The sequence below is a fragment of the Lemur catta genome, chromosome 1, assembly GCF_020740605.2.
Source record: "Lemur catta isolate mLemCat1 chromosome 1, mLemCat1.pri, whole genome shotgun sequence".
Lineage (NCBI taxonomy): Eukaryota > Metazoa > Chordata > Mammalia > Primates > Lemuridae > Lemur > Lemur catta.
Window position 1 is genome coordinate 253,444,508 of NC_059128.1, and position 25,203 is coordinate 253,469,710.

Here is a 25,203-nt window from a genome sequence, read left to right on the forward strand (position 1 = left end):
GCAGCAGAGTGAGCTAAGCTTTCTACTACAGTGTGGCTGGGATTGAGGATTCAGAGTGCTTTTGAGGGGTAGGTTCTACTTCTCTCTTTCCCTGACCTCAGAACAAATGTCCTCTCCAACTTTTCTTTTTGCCTATAGAGGCTGGGGTGACAGGATGACCCTGGCCCATGGTAAAGGCCAGAGAGCTTAGCTATATTCAGAACCCAGTTTCAGTTTCCCCATGTGCTGCATCTCATTGTCAGTAAATTTTAGTGCAATGGTGCTAAACATTGATGGGTAAGATATTGGGGATATTGGTTCTTGCAGTCTTTGTTGAAGATTTAGAGGGAGAATTCTCAACTAAGTAACACTGTGCACACTGCATTTGGGAAAGAGATAAATATTAGAAAGAAAACTCAAGGACATTTTTTATTTCAAAATATTAAGGGAGTACAAGTGTTTTTGTTACATGGATGAATTGCATAATGCTGAGGTCAGGGCTATTAGTGTACCCATGTGTTTTGTTTTTGTTTTTGGCATGCATATTTGTTTATTTCTGTTTGTGAAAATATCCTTAATTTGTTGATGTATCAAACAAATTTCAACTCTGATTGCTATGCCAAAAACAGAAGATAATCTGCTTTCCAATGGAGTATATAGTTCAATTGCATACAGGCAATATTCTATATATGAAAAAATTACTAACAGACTAAACGATAGTTATTAAATACTGAAAAAAGTTAACAGCTTTTTATAATTCATTTAACAATCTAGGAAGTTTGCAGCCATCAGCAGTTCCAATGCAATTTCAGGTGCAATTGAGAATCTTGCATGATACCACTACACCAGAGACTTGCAAATGGGAATTCAGGAATTTTCATGGAACTGTTAGTGTAGCAAACCTTGTGGGTAAAATGCATGCATACTTTTGATAGCACGTGTGAAGGGATCTCTCTAAAATTGACCTCATTGGTGTGTAAAGGGATCTCTCTAAAATTGACCTCATTGGTTTCGTTGGTCAGCAAACTGACCTGGGCCACTCAACATGGCTTTTAGTGTTCCTAATCTTAGGACATGTTCTCTTTTTACAATAAATACATGACCATTAGAAGATATCAATTTGACATACATGACATCAGGGCTTTTACAGTCACCATAGGTTTTCTCCTCTTCGTATATTATGTTCTTAGGAAATTCGACTTTGCTTTCCTAGGAACTTTAGTAGTTTCCTATTGAGGCAAGGACAGAGTCTATTGCTCACTTCCATCTGAAGGAAGTATGTAGTGCCCCTTGCTCTTTTTTTGTAGTGGACATTGTACCTGATAGGTATCCCCCTGCCCCGTTTTTAGTTTCCATTCTCCTTTATACCATGTTATGACTGTGTGTACCCATTGTTTACCTCTTAATTATTTGTGAGAACATGTTTTCCCATTCCTGATATATACTTCATTTAGGATAATGTTCTCCAGTTCTAGCCAAGTTGCTGCAAAAGACATTATTTCATCCCTTTCTATGGCTGAGTCATACTGCATGGTGTATATATACCACATTTTCTTATGAATTTATGTAAATATAGGAAAACACTATTTCAGCTTTTGTTTTAAAGCAGCAAGAAGTTTGGATGAGAATAGAAGTAAAGTAGATAAAATAGAAAATGTTATCAATCATCAATTGGTAACAAGGGCCCTGATAAAGACCACTTTTGGAAGAATTGCTTTTTCACCCAGAGCATCAGAAAACTTAGTCTGAGTCAGCTACACTTAACTGATGCTGTCTGCAACAACACTTTATTGGTTGACTAAGTTACAGTAACAAAGTACATCAGATCTGCCAAACTTTGTTTGATACTATTTGAAAAGCAATTCACAACTTCCTAAAGGTCAAGCATAAGCTCAAAGGGGGCTTCTTGAACACCCACCAGTTGGAGGAGAGAATTAATTCCCTGCTCTCTACACCCAAGGGATAATTACACTGAAAAAGACCCTTAAGATAAACTAGTGCTTAGTGGTATCCTCGTTATATAAAGAAGCAGGTTCTTAAGACAGACTACACTGGACAAGAACAGCAGGCAGTAAATAAGAGTACTCATAACTATTACAATCAGTGGTATATTGATAAACCAGTTTCCTGGGTGGGAGGATAGGCACGATCCCTAATTTGTAGCATTTGCCAACATCCTTTGTATGAATACTTACACTATATACTTACAATTTCAAGCTACCAATGTTTTAATAGCAGACATGCAAAATTCCTGAATATTTAACATTTGGGCTCCTGGGAGCTATACAAGCCAGTTCTGGCATGCCACTAGTACAACTTTAATGACAATAAAAGATGCAAGACACAGAGAGACTTATCTTGGCCACAGCAGGCTAAGAACGTTCACCTTTTCTTTAACACAGAAGTATTAGAAGCAAAATAGAATAACTATACTACAGAGTTTTACACAGGTTGCATTTATAAATTAGTACTTAAGTAAACTCTATGTAGCATATCTTCTTTAGTCTCAATACATAGCACATATTCATTCAGTTTTACTTTCTTTGCCATCATTATAAAGTCCTGAATTGAAGAAGTTCTATAGTTACAGGAATAGACTCACAATTATATATGGACTCAGTAGATCCATGTTGGTAACTACCATCCAACTCAACCTCTTATATAAAAATGAATAGGTGAAGAAAGTAGACACCTTTCAAGATTGATTACAAATGTCTGGTCTGGGTATAATACACACTAAATTTTCAAACAGTGTTTTCTATTTGTACAATATTGCTCAGCAATCATATTTTGTTAATGAATGTATAGAAATGTATTAATTTGTCTAAACTTATATATAAACAATATAAATAACTTGAAATTTAAATCTTTTGTTTTATTAGAATGTACACTCATCAGTCTCTATGATCCTAAAAGAAAGAAACCCTATACAGCAAATATACCTTAGAATTAAAAGACCAGAAAGAGCAATAAAGTTTCCCTCCAAAACTAACAGTCTTGCAATGTTTAAAATAGACCCCCAAATTTCTAACTTCATGGAAACTCCAAAGAAACGGCTATAAGCATCAGTCATTTTGAAGCTTATTATAGTTGTTGCTGACTTTGTTGAGATGATGGATATGTTAATTAACTTAATTGAATTATTCTACATTGTATTCACAAGTCATAGCATCATTTTGTACCTCATAAATACACACAATTATAAATGGTCAATTTATAATATTTAAAAAAAATTAAGAACGTACTGCCATTAGTTGCATTTTAGAATTGATTTAACAAATACTTCGTTAAGATATTCTTTCTGGTACTTGGGAAGCCATAGAAGTGGTTTCTGTTTTTTAGGAGTTCACATCCGAGAGAGAGATAGATAGAGAGAGAGAGAGAGAGAGAGAGAGAGATACATAAAACATAACAAAATATAGCTATGATAACTGTTATCATAGAAGCAGAAAGCCCTTTAGGATGGACAATGAAGGGATAACTTTAATTGTGAGATATTGTAAAACTCATGGGGATAATGAACATGTAGTATATCTGAGATTTCAACTATCAAAGACAGATGGAATAAGCTCCTAAATGTAGAAGCAGCAGAGAAAAAAAAAATTTCAGAGGAGGGCTTTTTTAGAGTGTATGGGAGATAAAGTGAGAAACTCAGTATGACTGGACCAAATATTGTATGATGAGTTAGAAGATGAGAAAAGATGAGTTTAAAAAATCATAACAAGGCCCAATAATTAACAATAATTAAATCTCATAATCAAAAGTTTGACATTTTTTATAGATAATGAGAAGCTTAAAATTATTTAATCTCATAGCTGTGAAAATAGTGTTGTGTGGAACCACAGTCCTGGAAGATATTAAAAAAGAAATGTCTGAACTAGAATGATTGTGTAAAATTTAGGACTGTTATTTGTAAGGAACGAAAAATAAAATTAGATTTGTGTATTCAAAAAATATAATTTATTGTATGATTCAACTGAAAATAAAAAAAGCTGCTTGACTCAGGGGATCAAAAGATGTCACCTGGATCCAATTTATCTCCATATCTGTACACTCTTCAATCACCACTTTCTTCTTAACATTTGTATAATTACAAGATGTCAGTAATAGGTCTAGGCATATATTATACCAGATTTATGACCTGTAAGAGGTTGAAAAAATTCTTAATCTTTTTTCAAGAAATTGACCAAGTCTATTCCAAAATTTATACAGAAAAGAAAAGGAGTTGGCAGAAATAAAAATTGTTAAAATAAGAAAAAGATTGAATAACTTATACTGTTATAATAAAACTATAGCAGACTAATGGAATAGAATTAAAGTCTATGAACTCTCACTTATATAGTCAAATTTCCACAATAATTCAGTGGTGGAAAGCATCTTTTCAATATCTTCCAAATCCAAGATATCTTTTAATATCTTTCCAAATATCTATCTGGGAAATATAATAAACCTCATTTGTTGCCTCATACTATATACACAAATTACCTCAAAATATATCCTATATCTCAGTGCAAAAGCTAATACAATAAAACATCTGGAAAAAGAAGAAAAATGTTTGTGCCATTGAATTAGGGAAAGATTTCTTAAATAAGAAGCAAGGACACACCGGGGAAGGATACCAATTGGATATCAGACTGAGATGGGGGGTGGGGGGGAGGGGAGGGGTGTATGCCTACATGATGAGTGCATTGCACACCCTCTGGGGAATGGTCATGCTTGAAGGTGCTGACTCGGGGAGGTGTGGGGGGAGGGGATGGAGGTATGACTACATGGTGAGTGCCAGGCGCACTGTCTGGAGAATGGACACGCTTGAGGCTCTGACTCAGGGGGATGGGCGGGACATGGACAATGTATATAACCTGAACTTATGTACCCCCATGATGAGCTGAAATTTAAAAAAAAAAAAAGAAAAAAAAATAAAGTACATATAGGCAAAGAAAAAAATAAAGAAGCAAGGAAAATAAACCATAAAAGAAAAATATGATAAATTGTATTTCTTCAAAATTAAAAACCTTTACTGTTTTACAGACACAGTTTAAAAAAAAAAAAACACAAACTACAGACTGAGAGAAAGTGTTTGCAAAGCATACCTGAAAATGGACGTGTATCTAGAATATATCAAGAAGTCCTATTACTCAATAATACTAAAACAAACAATTTACAAGTGGCAAAATATTTAAAAAATGCTTTACTAATCAAGATACTCAAATGGCCAATAAATGCATGAAAAGATGCTTAACATTACTAGCCATCAAAGGAATACAAAGTAAATCCACAATACAGTAGCACTACATACCCATGAGAATGGCTAAACTAAAAAGACCAACATTACTAAGTGCTGGAGAGGATGTGGAGCAACTGGAACTCTCGTACACTAGCTTTGAAGATGGAGGAAGGGGAAAATGAACAAAGGAATGTAGGTACACTCTAGAAGCTGGAAAAAATAACATGACAAATTTTCCCCTAGAGCCTCTAGAAAGAATGTATCCTGTCAATACCTTGATTTTAGCCCAGTGAGACCTATTTGGATTTCTGATTTCCAAAACTGTAACATAATAAATATGTGTAATTTGTACAGCAACAATAGGAAATTAATACAAGTTGTATTAGTATATTGATGTTAATCTGGTGATTTTGATAGTCGTATTGTTGCTATGTAAGAGAATGTCGTAGTTTCTTAGAGTCACACACTGTAAATTCAGAGAGTGATGGAGCATTAAGGTCGACTATTTACTCTCAAATGGTTCAGAGGGAAAAAACACATTTGAATTGTACTTCCAACATATCTGTAATTTTGGGATTGATTATCTATGGCCTAAATTCTCACATATCCCTAACTAAATTGGTTATTGTGGCCAAAGGGATTAAATTCCAGACCTATAGTTAATATCCATGAATAGAGAAATGTTGTCATAATTAAACATAAACCATTTAGTTTCTCAAAGCAAATTAGGAATATACTTCTATAAAGAAAAGTGAAACGTAGGCAGCAAACAACAAACAACCAAACTTTACTGCATGGTATAAAGAGCAAGAGAAATTATTAGAATAGCATTTTAAAGGGACATTCAGTTGGATTCATGGAAAAAGAGAGAGAAGAAATCAAGCATAATCCCAGGGTTTCAGTCCTAGGTAATTAGTTTAGTTTTGTGCTATTCATTGAAATATGAATTTCAGGAGAAAGAACACATCCATACAAATACATGATAAATTCATATTTTGATATTATAAGTTTTTGATACTAGAGATCCAATTGAAAATGTCCATCAGATAATTAGAATATAAGTCCATATATACGGAGTTTGGGGAAAAGCTGAATGCAGATTTAGATATTAGTTGATAGGGAAAGGATGGGATTCAGAAACAGATGAATGTAAAAGGAAATTTTAAAAAATTTGGGAAATTGCAGACAATGCCCATTAAATAGACAAAAACAAGGGGAACAAATGAATAGGTTATAGGTAGACATGAGCATAGGAAACAAACTAAGTGTCACCAGTGATAATGTAGCAGAGACACTGAACAGGACACAAAATGAGGAAAGATTATTAATTCTTGTATTTGAAGAAACACCGATGGCTTTCATGAGAAAGATTTCAGTAATGTGCTTGAGTTTGAAACAGTGGGATTAAATGGTTATTATGCATTGAGGAAAAGAAGCTATTGCCTTAAGAGCAAGCTCAGATATCCTGCTGGAGAATCAAAGACCCTGTGGAGAGAGACTCCAGTCATCCTGGATGTTCCACATAAGGTAACTACAAACGAAGAAGCTCCAGCCAACACATGAGCTGACAGATCTGTGAGTTCAGCCTTGATGGGCCAAACCTGGCTCATACCAGAGTGACACCTCAAACCTACAGAATTCAGAGTTAAATACATTTTTGCTATTTTAAGCCAGTAAGTATTGGTTTAGTTTTCTGTACAGCAAGATATAACTAAATATGTCTTCAAAGAAATTGTTTTTTAATATATGATTTTTCCAATTTTCTAATTATTCTTGGTGGAGTTTTGGTTCTAGTTACTTAGTTCTCTGTCACCAGAAGAGGGAATCCCTGAAAAACATCAATATTTTAAAATTGCAAGTTTGCAACTTTAAAATATCTTTGAGTGGAGTGGATTTTTTAAGATTAAAAACTAAAATCAGTATTACTAGATACAGAACATTGTAATTCATAACAAATTGCACTAATCTCTATAAATTCTTAAACATTAGTGACTGCTACCCTCAAATGCTCCAAATCATTAAATAAAAAACTTTTAATGTACATATTATACAAAAATATATATACAAAGTACTCATTTCATGATTTCCTTTTGAATTTCAATCATTGTCAGAATGTTAGAAAATATCTCTTAAATTTACTTTAAAAAGTTTAAAAGAGAAAAAAAATCATATAATAAACTAGGTACTACCAAAACCCACAATGGTCATATTACACTACAATAACCTCATGACCCATACATTAATCAGCATAAGGAAAAATAAATGATATAAAAACACAAAAAGAGAACTGTAAAAATAAAATAAAATGAAAGGCTTTGATAATAGGTTGTCAGAAGTAGGTTAGATGGGAAATAGGTAGTTGTTGTTAACCTTGGGGACAGCTGTGAACATCGTACAGCAGCACAAAATCAATCACAATAAACTGAACAAAAAAAAAAAAAAAAGGTTTGTAAATAACGGAACTAGTGAGAAATTTTCTTTACTTTTTCCACAAGGGATTGCAGTGACAAATGTCCAGAAAAGCAATAAAAAATGGCTCCTTCATTTTGAACTAAGAAATATTTTTAAGAGAAAAGATATAGTAGAGAATCTGCTGGAAGAGAAAATAAGAATAAGCAGCATGGGAACACAGAAAAATAATTATGCCAAATGACTGGTTCCTGTTATTTTATGATACCTGTTAAGAAACACTTCTATATTGCACATTCAGCCTGACACACTAATAATCCTAGGCTTTAATGAAATAATTAGGGACAAAACCCCATAAGAATTAACAATATAGCTAACTTGCCCACAGGAAGTAAAATAAGAATCCATAACTTTGAGTGACTTATTTTAATTTTAATAAAAAATGGCTAGCATAAGTTATAGATTAATATGTGAGTTAAAAGTTTGAATCTCATCATCACTGGGAAACAAAACGGTTATTGGTGTAAATAAGATTTATCTAATGCAAATTTTTGAATACCGTATCAGTAACCGAGTGATTTATTGACTACCCCTATCATTTACAAGCTCTAATTTAAATTGTAAGAACAACTGCTTCTGTTGTAATTAATTCTGACCAAGGAGTTAATCAGGCATTCATCTTTATTGGTTCACTACATGATTAATATGCTCTTGTTTGTTAGGGTGGATTAAAAAAAAAACATGCCTGATTTGGACAGGTCAGATCTTAAGAGTCTTTCAAGCTTTAAAACAAACCAATAAAAATATTTTTTGTTTTATTTGAAAATCATGGAGAAAATATTTTTGAAAAGTTTATGAAAGGAAAGGAGACAAATCACAAAAAAAAAGCACTTCAGATTTCAAGTGTAGGACTGAGAAGAAAGAATTTAAGTTATACTTGCCCCCCACCAAGTTATATGATGAAAGGAAAGAACATGATATTGGTGTGTAGATGAGGATGAATCTATCATAATTGAAATATCTGAAAACTTATTCCTGTTCAAAGAGATAATTAGGGCTAAAATATGAAGGTGAGGTGACAAGGGGGTAAAAGCAGTAAAACGGATCCTAATAGTTTTTACTGTTTGAAGGATGCCAAAAAAGTGATTTTGAAAGGTGAATTATCCATTTATCCTGCTAGCAAATTCATAAGTGGGCTTCACTAAGGAATATTGCTGAATATATCTAGAAGTTTTCAAATGAAATCAAAGCAAATTAATTCTCACAGGGTGGTAATTTTTCTTTGCATTTATTTTCCCCAGCATAACACTCTTACCATCAAACACTTTGGAGGAATGCCTATTGAGGTCTGTGATGTATTCTCACATCACAAGACAGTTTAGTGCATGTAGACAGATAGGAGTTCATAGGGATAATATATTTATTTCACTAATGATCTGTCAACCACTCTCCCTATTGTAATAAATGGCTAAGTGGTTACCTAAGCAACAGACTAAAGATTTTTTAGGAAGGGTGTGACCACATTGTCCATTTTATAGAAATCTGGAAGCAAATATATTACTCCAGGGTTAATATAATCCTAATAACAGATCAATTAACAAGTGATTACCTGCTTTACTTAGTTCTTATTGCCTCATTAAGTTTTTGAAAAATGCTTGGGGAATGCAATATCTTTTTCCATTTGTTACTATTATAAAAGTAGTCAATTAACTTTTAAATCACTCATTAGAAGTAATTTAATGTTATCATTCAGGGATTGAATTATAGATGCTAGTATTTTCAATGTATTAATCGAGGTATACATATAATCCTAGGAAGTTTCTATTTAGTAATGATTCATGCTACATAGAACTTTACCAACAACAATGTACATGTGAATTATAATTTATTAAAATCTTCTTTTCCAGATCAATTATTAGAAATATATGTTTGTTTAATATGCAATGTGGAAGCAAAATAATTCAGCTATCATTTAAACTCCAGATAATTTGATTAACAACCTTTTGGGAAATGAGACTGATCACATCCAGAAAAGCTTTAAAAAGGTCATGTGATTAAGGAGCATTTGAAGGTAACCTTAAACAAAACTAATACATACTGAGGTTTCAGAATTATAACTACAACTCATAGTTGAAAGGTAATACAGTCCATAAGGAATGGGATTAACAAACCAAAAAATAAAACAAACAAACAAATTAGTATCAGGCTATCAAATTCTAAACTAAACCAGATTCTCACTATTTTTTGTCATTCTAAATTACTCTTGATCCAGGGGACATTTTATCTTTCATCTCTGTTTAGTTATGTTTATCGCCTGCCAGGACAGAATTTTAAATTATACTGGGCTATTCCTTGGTCTAGTTAATATTCCATTGAAAATTAAAATAGTGACATATTTGTACTTATGAAATAAATTCACATCATGTCAAACTGTGGCTAACACTATTAAAAAAAAAACAACTTCAGCCTGTGAGGACATTGTATCTCTACCCTTAGTATTAGAATATTTGCTATATAGAATGGTAAACGAAATGTGATATTGAATCATTACCAACAAATCATGTTGCTTCCCATCTAGTTTTAGCTCAAATTAATACCATAAGTCTTCCAAGCAACGCCAGCCAAGGACACATATCTAACACCCTTTAAGACATGAGTTTTATTTTTGTAGCCACTGTTAAATGTATTAGACTACTAGGTAAGCAAAACACAACAGAGTTTGTTTGTAAAACCTGTTGGAATAGAATATACTTTTTTGTATAATTACTTTCTATAAAAATGACAACATAATATGTAAATCTCAAATAAAAATTACTTTTTTAGTTACAGATGCCAAGCCTCAGTTGAACTATTCCCTTGCGTAGCAGTACATTTTCCAGGGATTTAAGTGTAAAATCAAACTTAGAAATGGCTGTAAGGTGTTCTTTTGCTTGATATTATGGTGTTGAAAATCAAGACAATTAAAATATTAAATAATAGAGTAAAATCTGCTAAAAGAAGAATAAGAAAATTAATGTAATTAGCTGTACTATTTTGAGTAATTTATGAAGTGAAATTTTTTCATACTGGATTGGAGAAATGTAAGGGTTTGTTTGAGAGAACATTTTTCTCATTATATTCGCAGTCAGATTTTACACATTGAATACAACCATGGTTAAACTGCCATTTAAAACATCTTTGAAAGGTGCCTGTGTTGCATTCTGCATAATATCTATGAAATGTTATATGATAATGTTCAAAAATGTATTATTTCATGACTTTACACGTGAAAAATCTCTTCCTTTACAATAAATAATCACATCATAAACAAACATTTATTTAATGAATACTTTAATAATGATATTATCATATATTTCAAGAGTTAAGGACCATTTATACAAGTTATTCTGTTGTTACTTGCCAAACCATGAAAAACATGTTTTAGAACAAATCATTTCCTATTTAATCTATTTCCTTTTGTTATAAAGAAGGCTACCTTGGATATCTGATGTTCAGAAGTGGATCTATCTTGATGGGGCCATTAAATGAAAGAGGAATATAATCATCATAAAGAGAATTGATAATGGATTTGTAAATAGATGGATGAACAAAGAGTAACCTAGTTCCATGTCCAAACTCAAAGAAAAGGAAGGACCTACAATAGCAAAGTTTCATGGATTCCTTCAGTCATGAAATATCCTGTTCTCATAAAGGAGGGCACAAAGAATTCCATTATATTATATGCACATCTTTAACTTTTCTATTTTCAAAGTAGGCTTAGAAAGAACAAAGAACTTAGAATTGTTCAATGACATTATGCTAGAGGAAGTACTGTACTTGGGGTTCCATTTTGTTATCTCAAAGGGAATTTTTTTTTAGCTGTCAGAGTGCTTTTTAGCCTGTAGATAGTGTATGAGCAGGGAAAATTCTGTTTGTTCTTTTAAAAATAGTCGAAAACATTTCAGTCTTTGTGAAAATTTCTTGGAGCTTAAATAGGAAATGAATTCAAAGTCAAATTCCCTATTAAGCCATCCATGTTACTTGTTTCTTATTCCACTGAGAACAGTATATCATAGATCTACTGAGGCTAAAATAAGCTCAATGTAAAAATGGGAATAAACTATAGAAAAGTCTTTGATATTACCTGAAAGTCAAATAGATCTTGAAGTTATACAAGGACACATCTAGTTTTTTGTTGTTTTTTTAAGGTTAAAAAATTTGTTACATTTGCCTACTTTAGTGGTCAGGTCTTATTTTAAATCATCTTATAGGAAAAAATGAACAACTAGACTAAGTGTACAAATACAGTATATACACAAATTTCCTATAAGGTGATTTTAAATAAGACCTGACCACTAAGATAGGCAACTGTAACAAATTTTTAACATTAAAAATTATGTTTGTGTGTATGTGTATAAATTTGGGGACATATGGAAAATATAAACAAACTAAAAAGTCTCATTTATGAAATATTTCATTGAAATATTACCATATTTTAATTGTTGGGAAAAAGTTGGTGAGGAATAGAGCAGCTAGATCAGTGGAGTTGACTTCAAGTAACAAAAACGTGATTTAGACATTCCTAATGGAACAAAGACTCAATTTTTAGTGTGGCTTAATATCTGAGACACTATGTGTGACATTGGCTTTCAGAATTTTGAGGGGTCTCCTTATCATGTATTATATACATAAAATAAAACTAAAAGAAAGAGATTAATTTGATACAGATTTAATACATCATTTCTGATCATACTGTATATTATTCTAGTAATTACCCAACAGTGATAACATTAAGGTTTATATCACCCACGTCTTAACAGCATTAAACATCCTTCTGCAAAAGGAAAACAGATTAACGTAGTATTTTCCACCATCTATATGACACAATAAAGGAATTTGGGGCTATAATATTTTTTCAGGCCCTGGATAAAGGCCATGATATTTATTCCCGAATAAAGACTATTAACATATGATGCTGAGGTGGAAATAGCTCAAACAGAAATGAAGTTTCAGATACAGGAGAATGAACAATGTCTGAAAAGAGATGAAAATACTCTCAATAATTAATTTTTATTGTGTAAATCTTTCATCTTTTCTCTTACAAAAGTGGTAGTAGAATATTTAATGGTATTATTTATGTATCATCAGAAATTTGCTGATTACTTTCTCATTCTTGCTCACACATACACACACACTCACACACACACACCGACAGCAGGAGTCAGTGTTTTCTTTTGATGTTTTCAAGAACAAGGCTTGTCTCTTCATTTATCCTTTAAAATTTTTTAAAAGCTTTAAAGCCTTTTTATTATTTTGTCTTCACTTTTTCATCACATAGCATACAAAACATTCAAAAACTACTTATTACATGTAAGTAATTTATAAAGTATGATAGAAAAAACAAACACTTGCCAATTGGCACCCAACACAAGAATGAGAACATTATCATGCATTTTCATTTACCTATTTATTCTTTCCCTGTTCCAGCCTCTTGGACTTCACACCCTAGGGCAAGTCCATTGTTCAAATTTTCAAGATAATTCCAACCTGTTTTACAAATCGGTTGAATCAATTTACATTTCAAAAAAAAATAAACATAAAATGAATTTCACTTTATCCACTGCTATACCAGGTCTTGTTATTTTCATATTTTAATTTTTTTTCCAACATATTGGGTAGGAAAAAGGCATCTAACTATGGTATTGATTTGCATTTTCCTGATGACTAACAAGATTACATATATTTGTCTTGGCCATATGTCATTTCAGTTCTGTGCGCTATATGTTGTATTAGTTATCTATTTCTGTGTAACAATTTACCACAAACTCAGTAGCTAAAACAAAAACACAATTATCTCAGAGTTTCCATGGGTCAAGAGTCTAGGTGTGATTTAACTAGATCCTGTGCTTTCACAGGCTACAATTGAGTTGACAGCCAGGCTGAGTTCTCACCTGGACACTCAACTGGGGAAGACCACATTTCTAAGCTTCTGCAGATCATAATCAGACTTCGTTTTTTATGACTATAGGACTGAGGGCTGCAACTTCTTGATGACTGCCATCTGGAAGACACCCTCAGTTTCTATAGGTTAGCCCTAGCTCCTAGGGGCTGCCAACAGTTCTTTGCCATGAGAACTTTCTCAAAATGGTAATTTACTTCATCACACATGCAGGAAATGTCTCTAGCACAAGTGTGCTAGCAAGACAGTCTTATGTAATGTAACATAATCCTGAGACTGACATTCCATCATCGTTGCCATATTCTATTAGCTCAAACCAAGTCACTGGTCCTGCCTACACTCAACAGGAGGGGATTACTCAAATGCATGAATACCAGGAGGCAGGGATCATAGTGGGGGCCACCCTAGCTTCTATCTGCCATACCTGTTTATATCTTTTGCCTATTATTTTATTTGAAATTTTTCTTAACAATTCATGTATTTTGTATGTTATTTTATCAATTATTTATGTTACATATATTTTCTCCTAGTATGTGACTTGTCTTTTTACTTCTTTATATAATAAAGAAACATATTCTTAATTTCAATGAAATCAAATTTATCAATTGTGTATGGTTATTGCTTTTTATAATGCATTTTTTTAAAAAGACAGTCTCCTAATTCTTTCTAAAAAATTTAAAGTTTTGTACTTTATTTTTAATTAAATTGATATGTTTCTGGCTCTATAATCTATTTTGTTCATCAATATATCTATCCATTGGACCTACTGCTACACTGCATTATCCTCATGAGAAGCCTTGATATCAGATAAGCCAACCCCTTTCTTCTTCTTCAAGAGCGACTAGGCTATTGTTAGCATTTTTCTCTTTAGTATACATCTTAGAATTAACATCTTGTTAATATCTATGGAAACTCTTTTGACATTTTAATTGGGCCACATTAAAATTACGGGCCATGCTTGAAGCTCTGGCTTGGGTGAGGCAAAGGCAATATATGTAACCCAAACATTTGTACCCCCATAATATGCTAAAATAAAAAAATGAAAAATAAAAATAAGAAAAAGAACACATTATTAAACCCGCAAAAAAAGGGAAGATATAAAAATTTCACGTTACTGAGTCTTCTCTCCATGCACATGACAATCATTTCACATAAGTATCTTTTAATGTTTTTTAACATAATTTTTAAATTTTTATTTGGTCTTGCCCATACTTTTTTACTTTTTATTTCAAGGTACTTTATATTTTTGTTGCTATTGCTATTGTGAATTATATTTTTAATTTAATTATTTTCCCTATTTTTTTGTAGTTGATGGTGAGTAGAAATGCAGTAATGTATTTGTATGCACTGATGTACTGATATTATATCCAACCATTTGGCTAAATTCCCTTATTATATCTAATAATTTGTTTACAAATTCTTTTGGTTTCTCTAAGTAGAGTCATATTATTTCCAAATAATAACAGTCTGATTTGTTCTTTCCAATCCTTATGCTATTGATTTATTCATTTTTTCTTACTATAAATTTCAGCATAGTGTTAGATAGAAAAGTAAATGTTTGGCACCTTGTCTTTTTCCTGATATTTCAGGGAATGCTACTAGCATTTCCCCCATTAATAAATGTCTCTTCATTTTCCATCCTTTCTTTTCTTTTCTTGTTGGGACTGAAAAAGGCAGGTGTCCCCTCAAGATGTCAGGGGAGTTGTGGCCCAAAATGCACTGTTAGAGCTCAGTCACAAGAGGTAGGGGTGTCCACAGTGGGGAAGCGTGACATTTGGTTTCAAAGCCCAGCAGAGGTGAGCAGAACATCTTCACAAAAGGGTAGAACCTTGCACAGTGTTGAAACTCATGTAGAGCTGAAGAAGGTGTTTGTGTAGGAGAACAGCCAGGTGTGTGTTATCATAATCCAAGTGGAGTGAGAATGGCATCCAGGTGGGAGGCAATTAAGATGCAGACTTTTGAAATGTTTCTAGAATCCTCTCCCACAAAAAATAAGGCTGACTTATGTCACCGAGAGGGTATTGTAAAATGATGGAGTATAATATCTGAAGCTAGATCACAAAATACATCAGGGCTTCAGCATTGTCATCTTGGATTACTTGTTTTGGAGCAAGCCAAGATTGTAAGGACATTTTAACAGACCTATAGTCCACATTGAAAGGAACTAAAGCTTCCTGCCAACAGCCACAAAGAAATTGATGATACCTGCCATCAGTCATGTGAGTGAGCCATCTTGGAAGTGGATCCACCAGTTCCAGACAAGCCCTCAGAAGACCATAGCCCCATGCAACATTTTGCCTACACCTCTTGAGAGAACCTGATCCAGAAAACCCAAATAAACTATATTGCATATAGAAACTCTCTGAGATAGTAAATCTTTATTGTTTTTAGCTGCTAAATTTTGAAGTAATCTATTATACATCTTCCAAATAGATTAACGAGAATAGAAAAAAAATAAAAAACACATGAAATTTTTTTTCAATTTTTTTTTTTTTTTTTGGAGACAAAGTCTCACTCTGTTGCCTGGGCTAGAGTGCTGTGGCATCAGCCTAGCTCACAGCAACCCCAAACTTCTGGGCTCAAGCTGTCCTACTGCCTCAGCCTCTCGAGTAACTGGGACTACAGGCATGCGCCACCATGCCCGGCTAATTTTTTCTATATATATATTTTGTTTTAGCTGTCCAGATAATGTCTTCCTATTTGTTTCAGTAGAGACAGGATCTCACTCTTGCTCAGGCTGGTCTTGAACTCTGGACCTCAAGCGATCCTCCCTCCTCGGCCTCCCAGAGTGCTAGGATTACAGGCGTCAGTCACGGTGCCTGGCCTGAAATTTTTATTTAATTGTTATTTTATTTTATTTTATTTTTTGAGAGACAGATCACCTTCATTCAATTAAATCCAAATTTACACTAATGACATAGAATTTTTGTCTATCATCTTGTACATTGGAATGTGTGAAGGTGTGGATAAATGGACATTTTCATGCATTGCTAATGGGAACACAATCATAAAATCCTATGAAGAAAAAAGACTTAATACCTGTGTACTGACTTGTGACTCAAGTGGGAGTTTGAGTTCGTGTGTTAAACTCTTTCCTCCATCTCAAAATTCCAATTAGAAAAGGGCAAGGGGGAGTACTCTAACTAACTTCATTCTCCTGCAACAAAAATGGAAAAGGAAATCTTCAGAACAGCAATGAAGATGCCTTCTAGAGAGGCACATAAAGCTACAACTCCCTCCTTGCTTCCCTCAGGCAACTAGAGCTTTAATGTGTCAAATTAAGAATATAGCAAATCTTAACTTTCTCTTTCTCCTTCATCATGGACACATTTGAACAGGGAGTCACATAATCTTAAAACCAACTTATTTGAACTTCATTTCTGAACACAGGCCTCCCTTGCCCTATTAAGAATGAGCAAACAGACAAACCCAGACACATGAACAGAACCAATCTGAGAAGCAAAACAAATGTTTCCCTGTGGAATATTTTATTTTACTTCAAGAAACAGAAGAAAACTTCAAAAAGTCTGTAACATATTCTCAGTGACTTTAGAGGTTTCGACATATTCTAGCTATCAAAGAAATGAAATTAAAACTGTCATGTCTTGGCCTTTCAAATTGTTAAATAATTTTAAATGCTATTATCCTGTGTTAGAACAAGAGAAACAGAAACTCTTAGGCAATGTTAATTGGAGAATAAATTGATATGTTAATTCTGAAAGGAAACTTAAAATGTGTAATAATAATCAGATTTCTTGATCCACTAATTATACTACTAGGAATTTATCATTTTAAAAACATCAGTGAGACATATTAATATATATGTAGAAAGTGTTTATTAGTTAAAATAGAAAAAAAAATCTAAAGGTTAAACAATAGGAATCAGTAAATATTAATACAAGGGGATCTTTAAAAAGTTCATGAAAAATGTATATTATGAAAAAATTATGCATGGATTTCAAAATTTTTTTGGACCAAATTAAACTCATAGTAACTTGTTATAATATATTTGAATGGGATCTAGTTTGAGGCACTATGAAGGATAACACATCAGTTTGACAAGTGCTCCTATGGGAGCAATATAAATTCTGCTAAAATTGAAGCAAGAACAAACATCAAAGTCATAGTGAGTTTTACTTCCCTATGTGCACATGAGGGCTGATCCGTTAGTTCCAATGTAATAGTGAGTACACGTGTTTGTTTTTCCATTCTTGTGATACTTCACTTAGGAGAATGGTCTCCAGTTCCATCCAGTTTGTTACAAAAGGTATTAATTCATCTTTTTATGGCTTAGTATTCTATGGTATACATGTACCCCATTTTATTAATCCACTCATGAATTGCTGGGCACTTGGATTGGTTCCACATCTTTGGAATTGTGAATTGTGCTGCAATAAACATTAAAGTGCAAGTGACTTTTTGATAAAATGGCTTTGGGAAGGGGGAGGAGGGGATGGATAAAAATCACACCTAATGAGTACAATGCCACTATCTAGGTGATGGGCACACTTATAATTTTGACTCGAACTGTACAAAAGCAATTCATGTAACCCAAATATTTGTGTCCTATAATATTCTGACATAAAAATAAATAAATAAATAAATTTTTTTTAAAAAAAGTTATAATGAGTCTTGGGTGGAAGAATGGTGAAATCACTGATAGTTTATGAAAGGTTTGTGGGGACCATGCTCTAAGAAAATTGGCAGTTTACAAATGAGTAACTTGGATTGGAAATCAGTAGGCATCCATCTACCTTACAGTCCTAATTTGACTCCTTCTGACTTCTTTTTGCTTCCTAATCTTAAAAAGATCTTTAAAGGGCACCCATTATTCTTCAGTTAATTATGTAAAAAAAACTGCATTTATATAATTAAATTCCACGGATTCTCAGTTATTTGGTAATGGAATAAATGACTGGTATCATCACTTACTAAAGTATCTTAAATTTGAAGCTCATATTGAGAAATAAAATTTATATTTTTTATTTTTATCCTTTAATTCTATTTTTCTATAGATTTTGAAAATGATAATATTGGGATGCTATATAGATAATTTTCATTTGACTAAAACAGAAAGCACTTAGTTCATAATTTTCCATTTCAATTCAGGAGCAAAGAAAAAAATTAAAATTAAAATGGACAATAACTCTGTTATTGATGCATTCAATTTATTATTTCAACTAAGTTAAATTAAGATTCTCTTTCTCCTCATTCTCTATTTTTCTCTTCCCAGAAGACCTAAGTTGCCAGTGGGCTTTCTTAATGTCTCTGATTCAGAATATAAGCGTATGTTTGAGTCACTGTCCTCTGTCCTATCACTTGCCTGACCTGGTTTTCAGTATGTTCTGGTATCTGCTGTATCCATTGCATCTACTACTTATGTCCATGGTTCCGTCATGGCTTCTGACCTCAAAATCCTTCCTCTCTGAGTCTTCCTAGTCACAATTTCTGTCCTCTGTTGATTGGCTGATCCTCTTAGTATGTTTCACTTGCTTTCTAACCTGAGGCTGGGGAAGCCTCCGCTGTTTTCCCTGTACCATTCTGCAGTGTTCGAAACTTTCTACGTAGACAATTTTCTTGCCACGGCTCATGTTGTGCTTAGATATTGGGTTGTATGTGAAAACTTTTGTGGTCTGCACAATTCGACCCTGGGAAGTCTCTGGTCAGAGCTCCACCATCCTTACATCCAGAGTTTTAATGCTGGAAGTGGGTAGTAACTACATTGTTTGCTCTATTGCAATGCTTTCTAATATCCCATCCTCTTCCAATTGGTTGTACTTACATCATTTTAGGAGGGAAAGGGGCTCTTAAGAGAATTACTCTTCAGTTCATGCTATAAACTCTCACTTTAAGTCTTCCAGGGTCTGACTTTTTAAAACCTGGAAATCTTATTCTGTGTCACCAAAGCCCAATATTTGCAAATAAATATTTGTCCTCAGGATTATAATACCTTTCAAAATCCATTGCACTTTAGTTAACATAGTATTTTTTAGGCTGTATATAACCTCATATTCAGGGCAGGGGATATTTAATGCTAACTCTGCTGCCTCAATGGTGATGGGGGATAAGGTGATAAGAAAGGAGTGGGGTAAGCAATCTTTTAATATTTCATTCTTGCGAACAAACAAAAATGAGAATGAAAGAAAATATTCTAAAAATATTTACAGTGGTTATCTGTGTCTATATTTCATTTTTCTTTCTAGGTTTTCTATGAGGAAATTTCTATAATGATGTCTTTTGTATGATCTGATAAAATTATTAGCAAAGATGCTTAAATTACTTATCTGTGTGGCCATTCTGGAGATACCTTTTCTCACGCTTTCTGATATTATCGTTCTTAGTACCTCAGAATACCTGGGGTTTTTTTAAGGTCATTTCTCACCCTATAACCAATCACTTGAATCTATATTGTGGATCAAGAAAAAATAAATTACAGCACCTATAGTACCTGGCTGTCTTTGGAGCTGGATTCCATCTGACCAGGAACTTAGTTCCCAGAGAAGATTCCATAAGTCTTCTACTTTTACTTTTTTCATAGTCTTATTTGTTTAGAATCAAATAGAACACCTAATGTTTCTGTAATTCTTATCATTTGATGGCTATGCAACCAATATCCACGATGAAAAGAAAATATAGGCTCTTAAAATCCTTATTCCCTGGTTCAACAGAGCCTAGACATAAAAACATTCAGGAAGAAATTCAATACCTCTATCTTTGAAGTATGTTTTTGTTTCTCTTAAAATACTCTATTTCTTCAGGTCCCTAGAGTCTCTTGGACAATGCCCAAGAGAGAATTTTTAAGTAACCAATGTGTTTCTTATTTATTGACTGCTGTTGGAGTTTTCCTCTTTAAATTCAAGGTGGCTAAGAACAACTTTCTTCAAGACAACAGGGAATTTGCTTTATTTGAAAGGAGAATATTGAATTTTTATTATATGATTTTGATGGAAAAACCAAAGTAAGAAAACTCTAATACATACCGAAAATAGCGTGTTTGAATCGGCTACATTGCAATGGAATGATGTCTGTTCCTACTGAAGTTATCTGCCTTATCTTTTTCCCTCTAAAATAATGTAGTTTGAGAAAATCATTTAAGTAAACTAAAATGTTTTCAACCTATTGGATGGACCTTGTGCTACAAAATTTTAAGTGGAGCATAATAGTTAGGACATCGTGTAAACATTTATCTCTCTGTCACATAACAAATAGATGTTATTTGCCAAAGAATTTTCTGGAAGATATTAATTTTGTTTTATTTCTATTTCTTTAAAAATTTCATTGTTATAGAGGTCTTGGTAAATAAAAGGAAAGGTTCTCTAGAGATGCCAGTGATATTTTTCAGATGAAGTTATTCCAACTCTCTCATTAAAATTTAGTGAAAGCTAGAACCAGAGAAACATCATGATATTTGGGTTCACTGTACAAAAGCTGATTTTTGGTAACTGCCAAGACTGTTTATGTTACACAGACCCCTAGTCTTCTTCCTTTTTAAAAATGAACAATGAAGCTCTTTATTCCCTCCATTCCATGTTTTACAGTTGTGTCACATTTTTTATTTACAAGACACCTGCCTCCCCCTTCACACATCTCTGAAGCAAAAATCAGAGAATAAGTCCAATTTTAAATTCAATCAGCACACCAGCCATTTGATGCAATAGATTGTTTTTCAGCCCCTGTCTCTGCCTATATCCCCCATGTGGGGGGAAAATATTCTTCCTTTCAAGAGCTGAGCATGTACACAGGATGGCTAAAATTCAATTTAAGTATGTTCAGGTGTAGGATTATTGGCAGTAGTTGTGGTCCTAGTGATTGTCTTTAACCCCCTCAGAGCCTCTATGTTCCCAAGAATGCTGATGGGTGTTATTTTAACTTCCCTGAGCTCCAAATTTTAAACACCAAAGTGCTTTACAGAAGAGAATTTTACACAATTGAAAATACATAAAATCACTGCATGGCTCTTGGAAATGGAAGTATACTTTACAGGAGTGAGCTTTACAGGAAGAGATAATTTTATAGAGATCTTTGGAGAGAACAGAACAGGAAAGGGTTCTTGGAAAATACAACACTCATTTACTAAAAGGGAGAAAGATGGTGGTTGTTTAGGTGTACAACTGCTTCCAAAATCATTTATAGTTAATTTCTTGAGTTTTTTTTTAATTATTCTGACTCTCAGTGTACTCAAATGTATTACATAGTAGTCACAATCTAAATTGGCTTTTTAAAGAAGATACAGATTTGGAGACCTATTCGTGGCTCAGAAACTGACATCTTATCTTCTATTTAAAATCAAAAGGCAAGATTTCCTCACTAAGAAATTACCTGATTAGAGAAATTCCACAAAGTGAGTAGAAATGACAACTCATTATATTCCTTTCCACACGTGGAAGAGTAGAACCACTGTGGAAACACTATTTCTCATTGCTCATATAGAAGCCTTAGAAAAACTTGATCCCAATCTCTACTTCAGTCTCTGAAACATTCCTGCACCTGTCTCTCTGTTCCCAGATACTTCTGAAGTAGTTCACAGAGAAGCTCAATAGAATGCAACTTGGGATTTTAAAAAAATCATTCCTCTTTTAGGGATCCAGCTGGGTCATGATTTAAATTTAAAGGAATATCAAATCAAATACTGACTGTGAAACTTCACCATCTTCTTTTTGATTTTCTAATGCTCAGTGTCAATCTAGAAAGTTGTTTAGTTGAGCTGCCTGACTACAAAAGAGAAAAAGTTCCACTAGGTTATATTTAGAGGGGAAAAGTATTGGAATAAATTTCTTAAGGAACAAGAAGTTTGTAACATGAGATAAAAAATACTTTATATATACATGCACACACATGTATATAAACAAAATAATTTTATAAAACATTTTAATAATTAATTGTGAGGATCTGAACATCTTTATTTTCATGTAATTTTATAAACTTTAATAAAATTAGCCTTTCAATATCTGTATTCAAGCAATGATTAGCTTATATTAGCTAGTTTAATCCCACAAAAAATCATATATAATGACACAGCAGTCTATAATCAAAAAGCTAAGAGAGAGAGTTAAGATCCTCTAGTACATACAGAGTCATCATTTAGCCATCCACCCACAAGAGAATTATTTCTTAACTGTATGTTTGTTTATTTTTTTCTGCTCATATTTTTCAAGATGGTACCAGACAGTAAATTTAGGAAGAACACAGGGAATAATTGGGTTAGAACATCAAACTTTAGAAGAATATAAGAAAAAGGAATAAGTAGGACCTAAGAACATTTCTCTATTATTCAGCTCTAAGATTAATTTTATCAGCAGCCAATACCAAATTCAAATAATTATAGAGTAACTACTGTTACCCAGAATTTTGTATGGTACACACCAGAGGCAAAGAATTAAATCACTTCTTCTTATAAATTTGTAGTTTGAATAACTGAAAGAAAAATGAGGATAGGGAGGGGATTAGAACTGACAAATAACACAGTCTTATACTTGTATACTAAAAATTTTAAATGTGATTTTTTTAATATAATCTAAGTTCAATACAATCCTCTTAAATATAAAATCATGACAGCAATCAATGATCTATATTTGAAGAATGGGCAACAATGGGTGCCAGAGAAGAGATTAATTTTTCTTTATCTGATAGATAGATAGATGAATGACTAGGCTCTGGAAAAAAAAGGCTAGGATTTTTTTATTTTGAATAGGCATTATTCAAGCTTTTTACTTCTTGTAAAACTAAACAAAGGAAAATACAAGTAATAAAGTAATTAAATTTCAAGCTATAAATGTCCAACTCAAATTTTTTTTAAAAGACAGAGAAAGAGAGATCTTGAAATTTGATTCTTAACACTATTTTCTCAGAGTTCTTAGCATTTCCAATTGTGGTTTTTACTAGCCATAAAATTTGTCCAGGATGAAAGCTTCTCCAACGTTAAGCAGGGATGTATTATGCATAGTTCCTCACTACTATTGGCAGTTAAACCAATTTCTTTTTGATCTGTAGTTTGTTTATATATCCAGCTCTGGTTATCATACTTTGGACATTAAGTACTTTCAACTCTAAGCTAAATGATCTTCTTGTCTTGCTTTTATAAACCTATTTTCCAAAATTTTAATTATTTGTGTCAATTTTATTGACACTGTAGTACATAAAGAATCTGATCAGGGCCGGGCGCGGTGGCTCACGCCTGTAATCCTAGCCCTCTGGGAGGCCAAGGCGGGTGGATCACTCGAGGTCAGAAGCTGGAGACCAGCCTGAGCGAGACCCCATCTCTACTAAAAATAGAAATAAATTATCTGGACAACTAAAAGTATATATAGAAAAAATTAGCCGAGCATGGTGGCGCATGCCTGTAGTCCCAGCTACTCGGGAGGCTGAGGCAGAAGGAACACTTGAGCCCAGGAATTTGAGGTTGCTGTGAGCTAGGCTGACCCCACGGCACTCACTCTAGCCCAGGCAACAAAGTGAGACTCTGTCTCAAAAAAACAAAAAAGAATCTGATCAGAACTCAGGTGGACAATAAAATTTACTCATATATGTCAGAGGCATAGAATAAGCAATATTGCTTATCAACACTTGATCATCTAGTTTTATACAAAATGATATTTAAAAAGATTTGACATCCATTTGAATAGTTATATCAGAGCAGACACCAGTTCAGTCAGGCTCCAGTACCAGGGTGTGCGGAAGCTAAATATGTCTGAAGTTGAATATTAAATTTTATATACATTTATACATATATATGCATACATAATATGTACATACATGCACACATTCACATACATCTTGATAAATTGTAGAATGCTTCTTTCATGATCATGTCACTCTGACCCTCATATTTTTGTAATGTGTGCATTACAAATGAGAATCCAATCAAGAAGAATATTAAATTATTAAAGTATCCATTAACATCCTTCTAAAGATGTGTGGTAACCTTTATTTGTAAAACACCGTGTTGTGTACAAATAAAGGAAGATTCTTTATATCATTCTAAAGATTTTACATATGTGGAAATGATTAATTAAATTGATATGGTTAGTAATATGAAACGGGGATCTTTTAAATGCCTATCAGATATTTTTAATCAAATGTTATTGTAAATATAAGAATTACTTTAGGTTTATATGACTGTGCCAATATTACCATCTATACATATTTTGCTTTGTAAATTAATTCAAAGCCATAATTCATTCCTTGAAATTCCATGAGATATTTATTTTATATCTTGATGCTCTACCAATTATAAACCATTAATCTTACTAATCAGGAACGTATAAAACAAAATATTTATATATAATAACTTGTCACAGCCTAGAATTTTAAATATGAAATTTATAATGTACTAGGAGTCCCTTCTAAATGGCCAAATAGTAGCATATCACAGTCTGCCCAAGCTATTTTCTTCACCATTATATGCCGTACAGGCAGATTTGTCACTAAACATTTCTGTAGAAGCACCTTTAGTGTTTTAGAATTATGGCTTCATCATATACATGAAATCTTTTTAAGTCCTATAATTGTTTGAAGGAAGGTTTTGCTTCTTTAAAAAGTGACGTTGCCTAGGCCAGGTTGCAATTGATTAAAACTGAGCTCTAATTGAGTGCATTTGTTAAAATTTTCTACTTTAACTAATTGAGATATGGCCCTGCAAGCAGTGGGCCATATC

At 33.0% G+C, this 25,203-nt stretch overlaps 1 protein-coding gene across 1 annotated transcript; it reads right to left on the reverse strand.

The window, feature by feature from the left end:
- Nucleotides 1–741: 741 nt before the first annotated feature.
- LOC123642555 (elongin-C-like) lies at nucleotides 742–1,155 on the reverse strand. The gene is made up of 3 exons (XM_045557738.1): nucleotides 1,003–1,155; nucleotides 842–965; nucleotides 742–800 (listed from the first exon to the last, which is right to left on the reverse strand). Exons 1-3 carry the CDS (start codon nucleotides 1,108–1,110, stop codon nucleotides 742–744), a joined length of 291 nt encoding a protein of 96 aa, XP_045413694.1. The 5' UTR covers nucleotides 1,111–1,155.
- Nucleotides 1,156–25,203: the final 24,048 nt, after the last annotated feature.